Source organism: Microtus ochrogaster, chromosome 7, assembly GCF_000317375.1.
Source record: "Microtus ochrogaster isolate Prairie Vole_2 chromosome 7, MicOch1.0, whole genome shotgun sequence".
Lineage (NCBI taxonomy): Eukaryota > Metazoa > Chordata > Mammalia > Rodentia > Cricetidae > Microtus > Microtus ochrogaster.
In genome coordinates, this window is record NC_022014.1 from 54,076,031 (window position 1) to 54,085,348 (window position 9,318).

The 9,318-nt window shown below is 46.0% G+C and overlaps 1 protein-coding gene across 6 annotated transcripts in view; it reads left to right on the top strand.

The window, feature by feature from the left end:
* Window positions 1-2,373: 2,373 nt before the first annotated feature.
* Window positions 2,374-9,318, top strand: part of Fbxw11 (F-box and WD repeat domain containing 11) — a 103,225-nt gene continuing 96,280 nt past the window's right edge. For 2 of the 6 annotated variants that reach the window (XM_026780267.1, XM_013347500.2), the window contains exon 1: window positions 3,199-3,267. Coding sequence is in view for 4 of the 6 variants with exons in the window: in XM_013347496.2 (XP_013202950.1) it covers window positions 2,947-3,267 (321 nt within the window). In the remaining 2 variants the exon portion in view is untranslated. Of the gene's footprint in view, window positions 3,268-9,318 lie in introns of all 6 variants that reach the window. The other 4 variants (XM_013347496.2, XM_005350369.3, XM_013347498.2 and 1 more) reach the window with 4 other exon arrangements.

Consider the following 9,318-nt stretch of genomic DNA (forward strand, 5'->3'; position numbering starts at 1 on the left):
TCTGAGCTAGCAGGCTTTGACCCCAGCACCTGATTCCCCAGTCTTTACTGGTAAAATCGTAAGATTGAGTGTAGTTAGTGGATTGTAAAAGAGGGCATCAGTTCTCTCAGAACTGGAGTGCCAGTGAGCCACCCATTGTGGGTGCTGGGACCTGAATCCAGGTCTTCTGTAAGACAGAAAGCATTCTCAGCCACCGAGTCCATCACTCTAGTCCTCCTAAAATGTAAAACTTTTGTTTTTGTAGACAGCGTTTCTCTGTAGCTTTGAGCTTGTTCTGGAACTAGCTCTTGTAGACCAGGCTGGCCTTGAACTCACAGAGATCCGCCTGCCTCTGCCTCGTGAGTGCTGGGATTAAAGGTGTGTGCCTGGCTTAAAATGTGAAACTTTTTTTTTTTTTGGTTTTTCGAGACAGGGTTTCTCTGTGGTTTTGGAGCCTGTCCTGGAACTAGCTCTTGTAGACCAGGCTGGTCTCGAACTCACAGAGATCCGCCTGCCTCTGCCTCCCGAGTGCTGGGATTAAAGGCGTGCGCCACCACAGCCCGGCAAAATATGAAACTTTTAACTGATTTTGGCAGAGGGCGTTCAGATTAGAGATAGGCCACCCTTTTTTTTCTTTTGTTTTGTTTGAGACAGGGACTGGAACTTGCTTTGTAGACCAGGTTGGCTAAGAATTCATAGAGATCCTCCTGCCTCTGCCTACAGAGTGCTGAGATTAAAGTTATGTACCAGCAGGCCCGGCTCTGACAAACCAATTTTAAAACAATGAAGATGGTGGTGTAGGCTAAACATACATATGGGAAGATCATACTCACATGACTCCTACATGTTATGCTCCTACATCCGATACTGTATGACAGATGCTGGGTCCTTCGGCTGGCTGTTATATTGATGAGCTCCAATGAACTAATCTTTCAGGATCCATAGAACTTCCCACACTCACTATGGACATATGACTTGATTTGGGCAATGGGGCAATTGGAGCTTGGTAAGCATCTGTTGATTGGTCTTGTTCTTCTTCGAGCCACCCTCCAGAGGCTTGAATGATAAGAAACCAGTGGAAAAGACAGGCCCCAGAGGATGAGAAATCATTTTGAATGTGTTCCCAGTGGATTACAGCCCCATGTGTAACCTCAGCTTATATCACATTGGTCCAGATAAGCCTGGCTAACCTACACAATTGTAGAAAATAATAAACCATTGTTATTCTAAGCTACCAAGCCTTGGCACGGTTTGTTATGTAGCAATAGGTAACTGAAACAGAGGTCATTTAACCTACCCTCCTGTCTGGTGAAATCCAGACTGCAAGGTAATGGCAGTAACTCTAATTCTGGGCTTTTCTCAGTTGCTTTTCTTTCACTCTCTTGGTGAAAGCTGCCAGATAAAGACTATAAAATCGCAAACTCTAACTGCAGATAATTTACACTGTGATTTGGATGCACCCTTATAACTGCAGTACCTTGATCTTTGGAAATGGAAAGAGTTTGAAAGTCATCCACTGCATTGGGGCAGAGGGTTAAAAAAACACTTGAGAAACAGAAAAGCAGTCTCTGCCATTGAGAAGTGGGCTGGGTACAATTATCCAGGCCCTTGATAATAGCCAGAGCCTGGCCCTTACAGCTAGGTCTCCTGTAAAACATAAACAACTTCACAGACCACCAATATCACACAAGGCTATTCTCTGACCTTATCTTATGGATCAAAACACAAACAAGAGCATCCACTCCATAATCATTTGTGTACACAGATAAAACGTGAGCATTGCCCAAGCCATACACACAGCTACAAAAAGATTAAACACTTGAATCTGGTCAACGTGAGGGGCTGTCACCAATTGCTGCATTAGCTTCAATCTAACTTCCCCCAGATAAGACGGAGGTGTCCAATCTTAGAACTACTCCCACTTCCTGACAGTCCCTGCTCCAGAGCCTCTTCAATCCTCTTCGCCATTACCTAAAGTCTCTTACTGAGACGTCCACAGTTCAATGATGTAAGTTCTCTTCTGCTTCAGTTATAAATAAACCCACCTTGTTCAACTATCATTGTGTTCCTGGGGGATTTTGGTTTGAGGGTACTGACAAACTTGGAGAAGTCACAACGGGGTTCACTGGAAGTCTCCAGCTGTGTTCCTTCTTCGGATCTCTAACTCTTGGTTAATGTCTGCTGTCTTTTCCATTAGACTTAGGCTTCGGCTGGACGGTGGTGGAGCATGCCTTTAATCCCAGCACTAGGGAGGCAGAGGCAGGCGGATCTCTGTGAGTTGGTCTACAAGAGCTAGTTCCAGGACAGGCTCCAAATCTACACTGAGAAACCCTGTCTCGGGGAGAAAAAAAAAGAATTAAGCTTCATGAGAACAGGGGAGTCTCTGCTGTTACTTTCGAAGTTGATTCCCAGTGCTTAGGGCAGTACTCAGCAGAAATTGAATGCTTAAAAATAAGCCTTTCCAGAACGAATAGCTTCCTTCTCACGGTTCAGCTCTTCTCGGTCAGTGTAGCGGATCTTCATACACCTGTTTCCCAACTCAGTCTCCAAACTCTCGCGATGTCCATCTTCCCTTGGCTGCGTCCTCGGGCTCTCGGGCCCCCTCCCCGCACTTCCTAGTGCACCTTGGACCCAACTGTCTCCACCACCTGTCCCTACCAAAGCAACACACACGGAGTGACGGCACAGCCACCTAGGCGACGAGTGGGCACTGCAGACACCCACGGCGCATGTGCGGAAATCGGACGCACCGCAAAGATCTCAGACAAGTGAGAAGTTGCCTCCGAGTTTCCGTCCGGGTCCGGGCAGCCCCAGGCTGCCAGGAAGTCAGGAACGGCCAGCCGGAAGGAGACTTCGCGCGCGGGGCTTTATGGGACGAGTAGTCACGGTATTCACGAGGCCCTACCTCGAGCAAGTCCTAGATTCCCCAGGTCTGCTCGTCCCGTACTTACAGCCCTGCGCTCCTCGATGCGTACTCTCTCCAGTGGCGAACCTTCGGCAGAGTTGGTCGGGCGGCTTCTTGCTCCCACAAGGCCGCGCGAGCCGCGGGGGTTGCCGGGAGTTGTAGTCCCTGTTGCGCGTCCTGCGTCCGCCGAGGGGGAGGGCGGAGCTGCCGGCGGCCCGGCGGGCTGGCAGCTAGAGTGGGTGCGAGAGCCGCCTCCACCGCCGCCGCTGCCACCGCCTCCTCCGCCCGGGCCGTTCGCTGCTGAGCGGGGAGAGCGAGGCGGGGCCGCCGGGGCCGCCATGGAGCCCGACTCGGTGATTGAGGACAAGACCATCGAGCTCATGGTGAGTGCGGCCCGCTGGCCCTCCGTTCTTCCGGCCGGCCGGCGGCCCGGGGGCCTGCCCACCTCGGCGTCCGCGCCAGGCTAGCCCCGCTCCCCGCCGCCCGGGCCCTGCCAGTCCCCTGCCGTGGCTCGTTGCTGACGCCTCGCGCTCCCGGTCCTTCCGGGCCTCCGCTCCCCGCGCCCCCCTCCCTGCTGGGCTCTGACCGGGCTCGGGCACCCCTGCCTCGCTCCTCCAGGAGCCTCCGCTCACTCTCGCCTTGCCATCGCACTCTCGTTTTAGAAGGGGATTTCTTTTCCCTTCCCATTCCTCCGGCAAGGCCCTCATCGCGCTTCCCAGCCGCTCTCAAGCCGAGGGTGATGGTGGTGGGAGGGAGTCCGAGACCAGTTGGGGCCGCTTCGGCCTCCGTAACCTATGTATGGGGGGGGGGTTAGGGGGCTCTCAGCACCTTCTCCCCAAGCTACGGCTGTGTGGATGCCAAGATAGGTCCCGTAGGGCTGGGATGTTGGGGGTGCCCTCGATTCTGAGGCTGTGTGGAATAAGGAGACTCTTTCCTGGGCCCCTGTGGTGTCAGGCTTCTTGGACAAAGGCTTTCTTACCCTGCCGTGAAGGATGTTTGTATAGCAAGGCCCCAGGTACTCTGGATTCCATCCCCTAGGAAAGGGAAACCATAACTTTATCATTCGGGAAATAAGAGGGGAGGGGGAAGGGTCGCCACCCGCTCTTAAAAAGAAAAGAGGGGAATTGTTGGCCCACAGAGAAGCAGCGATCCCTTTTACTGTTAGAAACCATTGGTAGCCAGACTGATCAGGTCTCCCCGGACACCCCTAACTCCTTTCTGACCTCAGACTTGGTGCCAGAAGTGTTTTTGGAAACAGGACTATGAATGAGTGGCTGGGAAAAGTGAAGAATTTGCTCATTGGTGGAAGAAATAAAGTACAGCTGGTTTTACCTGCCAGTTTAAACGTGAGGGAAATTATAGTGGGCTCAGGAGAGTTGGGAGGAAATCAGCCTTTGCAAATGGACATACAAAGGGCTTCTGCCTGTGAAAGCGTTGGTAGTTTCTTTGTATCTCTGCTTATACAGTAACAACTAGTGTCTGCCCCATGGTAGCGAGGAAAGGTGAGAGAGCTACAGGATTTAACAAAAGGGTTTGCCTCGTGAGATTCTCTCCAGCGTGAAAATGCTTATTGAGTCAGTGATTCCACTGGGTAGGGTTGGTGACATCAGAGCCACTTCCCCCATTTATGCTATAAATAATAAATGGTGATACTGAAAGTCTGTTGGATAGCCTCATGGTTTCTGTGGATGATGTTATCCAGGGAGTTGAGGTGTACGTTTTAAAATGGAAGTATAGTAGCATAAAATAAATACAGAGGTAGTCTCATGTCTGCTGGCCTCTGCACAATGTGCAGAACTGGACTTGTTGAAAATTAGGGGAAAAACAAACTCTGGTAGTTTCTGGGGTGTGTGTGTGTGTTTTTGTGGGATCGTTAGGTGCTGAGGAACTTTAACTTTTCAGCATCAAATGGTTGGTTACAACAGTTTGGGCAACTTTTACAGTGGGATATTTTGACAAAATAGCTTTTAAAAATTGTTACTTATGTATAATTGTGAATGTGTGTGTGTGCCTGCACACCACAGTGGGCATTTGGTGGTCAGAGTACAACTTTGTAGAGTGACTTCTCTCCTTCCTTTACATGGGTACTGGAAGTTGAACTAACATCTTCAGGCATGTATAATCAAATGCGTTTGACTGAGCCTTCTTGCTGACCTCTGTTTTTGGCAAATTTTTTTTTTTTTTTTAAAAGACAGGGTTTCTCTGTGCAGTTTTGGAGCCTGTCCTATAACTCACTCTGTAGACCAGGCAGGCCTTGAACTCACAAGAGTTAGTTCCTCCTGCCTCTGTCTCCTGAGAACTGAGATTAAAGGTGTGTGCCACCACCACCAGGCATGTTCCAGCCTCTTAAACAGTTATGTCTGCTTTCAGTGTGACCAGTCAGTGTTTCACATTGAAACACATTCACTTAAGACAATAAAAATGTCTTCTTCGAAAGAGTTTGGAGAAATACAGTGTAACCCACGGCATGGTCTTCAGTGTGACTAGAGAAAGGCTCTGCTCCACATTTACTTGCTGGTTTTGCTCATAACTTAAAAAGTGTTGTGGGTGCTGGGTTGCATCTCAGTGGTAGAGCAGAAGCTTAGTGAGAACCATGAAGCCCTGATGGGTGGTTTAGAGTTTGTGTGATAAAATGTGCTGTAAATAAAAGAGATGTCAACCCAACTGAGGACATAGGAAGTTGGGATTTAATTCTTAGAAATTTCTTTTTTTTTTTTTGTCAATTCTTAGAAATTTAGTAATAAAAAAATGTAGTAGTCATGATCAATTTTAAAATTGTTTTTAAGGACTTTTTTTTCCCTCAAAGCTGATAACTTTGTTAGCACCACTAGGCAATCTATCCCATGAACTGTAGGTGTTTATTTTAGTGCAGTAGATAGCTCGAGTACTTGGTTACTGAAGAAGTCTAGCACCAATAGACAGATCAGAACGCCTTTAAAATCCAGGAACATCTATCTAGCTTTCTATGTTCACTACATTTCAATTATAGTTTCCAGAAATCAGTTGAAAATGCATTTAGTAATGACTTCAAAATAACATGATTGAAGGAAAACTGGTTAAATTGATGGTATTTTTAAAGTCTAGAGCATAAAATATTCCACATTTTTGTGAGTCCTCTTTTGGGCTCAGATATTTGGGATCATATTGCTTGTGTGAGTTTGGTACCTAATGGTTGACAAGATGACTTATGTTCTAGATTGCACTGCATTAAAAAGAGGAAACTGACTTTGTGTCATCTTGAGTTCTTAATTGTTAGCCTTTTACTTCGATTTTGATGCTTTTTTTCCCTCTCTCTCTTGCACTTGGTGAGACTCATGACAGTCTTGGCAGCCTCTTGAGTGCTGGGGTTACAGGTCTGAGCCACTATATACCCTTTTCTGTTTCTTTTTACAGTGCTCGGGCTCAAAGCCAAGCTTGGCTCATGCTAGGCAACTGCTCTGCCATTAAGCTACCTCCCCCATCCCATTATTTTGTGCTTATTTTATACATTTAGAGAAATTAAAGCTAGTTATAGTGGAGAGTACACCTATAGTTTACTATAGTACACACCTTGTTGAGTTCTGTCCCTAGTAAAGAGATGGTTGGAGGGGAAAGATGGTAGTAGCAGAATAGTTAAGGTTTCAAAATTCAATTCCTCACTTTGTGACTTTTATTCCTCCTTGAGGCCTGGGCCTGCCAAAGGTGCTTGCACGTCTCTGCATAGGACTCCGACTTCAATAAAATACGTTGAGTGCTCTCGTTCTTCCTCCCCTTTCCATTTTCTCATTTTCTCCTTTCTCTTTCCCCTTTTACCTGCCTCCCCCTCTCTTTTTTTTTGGTTTTTCGAGACAGGGTTTCTCTATGGCTTTGGAGCCTGTCCTGGAACTAGCTCTTGTAGACCAGGCTGGTCTCGAACTCACAGAGATCCGCCTGCCTCTGCCTCCCAAGTGCTGGGATTAAAGGTGTGTGCCACCATCGCCCGGCGCCCTCTCTTTCTTAATACACACCCCTTTTACCAACTCCTTGCCTTCTTCTGGGGTCTTATGTAGCCCAGGCTGGCCCGGAACTTTGTAGCCAAAGCTGGCCTTGAACTCCCAATCCTTTTGCTTCTGCCTTCCAAGTGCTGGGATTATGGTTCTGTGCCACTATCCTCAGCAAGGTAATACATGAACTCTTGATAGAGACAATGAATTTATAGTTGCTGATAGTGAATAATTTAATTGCTATGTGGCTTTCATGACTTTATACTGGTCCAGTGCTGGGCCTGCTTTGTGGACCTGTTTTCTAAACTTCTTTGTAACAATCAGCTTTATTATGAGTAAGTTGGAATAACAATGAAACATTTTGGAAATAGTCAGAGTTCACCAGACTGTGTCTGGTTTGCGGATTTCACTGGAAAGAATGTAAACTGCATTATGCATCACATTGAATTGATGTACAGGCACTCCTTAGGAAGCACTCACAAGAGCTGCAGATTGACAGAGAGGTGGCTAGTTTCCCCCATGGAAAAAGGTAGTAAAATGCTGCTAATAGTTTAAGGACACAAGGCAGTGGGTAAAGATACTAGCCACCAAGCCTGACTACCTAATCTCATTCCCTAGGACTCATAGAGGAAGGCAAGACCAAACCTTTGGAAAGCACACTCCACACCAATGCACATAAATAAATGTAATTTTAAAGAAGTTTAAGGATTAGCTGGGTGGTGGTGGCCCACACTTTTAATCCCAGCATGGGGGGCGCAGATCTCTTGAGTACGAGGCCAGTCTGGTCTACAGAGCCAGTTACAGGACAGTTAGGACTGTTACACAGATGGATTTTGTTCCAGAAAACAAAACAACCCCAAACAGCAACAATAATAACAACAAAGTTTAAGGATGATGATTCTGTCTCATGGGTGTGAACAGAACAAAACGTTTGTAGCTACACCTCTATAGTATTACTAGCTTTTGAAAGATTCCCCCCCTCTGCTAAGAGACCTTAAGTGAGTCATTTCCTTTGTTTTTATCTCTTAAGTGGATGAAGTAATGCAGATTAAAATATAGTGGTCCTTATTAAGAAGGTGCAATATAAACGCTATTTTTAGAGTTAATGAAGTATAAGTAGACTGTAAAACTAAAGAGATAAAAGAAACTTATAAGTTAAATTTTTTTTTTTTTGTTTTCGTTTTTATTCTTTTTTTTTCTTTCTTTCTGTCTTTGACTTGGTGAGGCAAATAGGATTGTTTAGTGACCTGTCAGGCAATTGGGTGGCTGCAGCTATCCTTTCATTGCTCTCTGGTGTCTACTAACTCACCAGATGATATAAACCACATACATTTAGAGGATCTTTGACGGTCTAATATAACCTGTCTGAGGATTTGCAGTAGGCTACATGTCCTTCAGACTGCTGTAGTCTGCCCATTGAGTAGAGAGCTAGCCCAGGACACTCACTAAGTGAGACACAAATTCCTAGACCCACACCCATATGGCCATTGGGCAGTGCTTTTGGGGCAGTGAGTTCTCAGCCCTTTGTAAGAATGCTGGGATCCTAAGGAAGACGCTTTTCCAGACCTGCTGACTACTTCCTGTCCCTCTTCCAATCCATTTCCTCTCCTGTCACTTCCTTTCTCTCTTTGAATCTGTCTCCCTTCAGCCCTTCTTCCTGCTTGCTTCTCTGCTATCCTCCAGCCAGAGCTGGGGGATCCTGGTCCTGCTTACTCTGCTCACACTCTTTCTGTTGTCAGCAGTGGTATAAACTTGAGCATGTTTTTTGAAGGCAGCTGCTGTTTACTGAAAGAACTCCATCCTTAAGCATCCTTGGCTTAGATCACATCTCAGCAATCTTCCCTTCTGCTTATGCTGATAAACCACTGTCAGCCCAGGAGACGAAATGGAGGCCACCTCTTTGATGTCAGTTTATTTGGCAGTGGCAGATACCATCTTATTTGGTTACATACCACAATCTTTGTGGAACAGTCCTTCAATGAATGAATTATCTAGTGGTACTTAGAATAGTCCATGCTTATAGCGTAGTTACCCGTTTGTGTCTTCTATTAAATTATAAGGGCTTTATGAGACCTTCCTCCCTTCCTCTAGCCACAGCTCCTTCTCATACTTTGTGTATTTTTGTAATAGCTGTCCATACAGTGGTGAACTCCTCTCTGTATCTTAGCTGTCTCCATGTCTGGGAAACTTCACTTGTACCAGTTCTAATAATCTTAACTTTTATGGAGCCTTAATGTTAGGTTGTTTTCTTTTTTAAATACCATGCTACCTTTTAGCATTTTCTTTTGATAACTTTAACACAAACATGTATATAAAAGAAGAAGACCTGTGAGGGAAAGTGGAAGTTGGTATGTGGCCCATTTAACCATCATGTATGGACATATCTCTATCTATCTATCTATCTATCTATCTATCTATCTATCTATCTATCTATCTATCTATCTATCTATCTATCTATCTATCTATCTATCT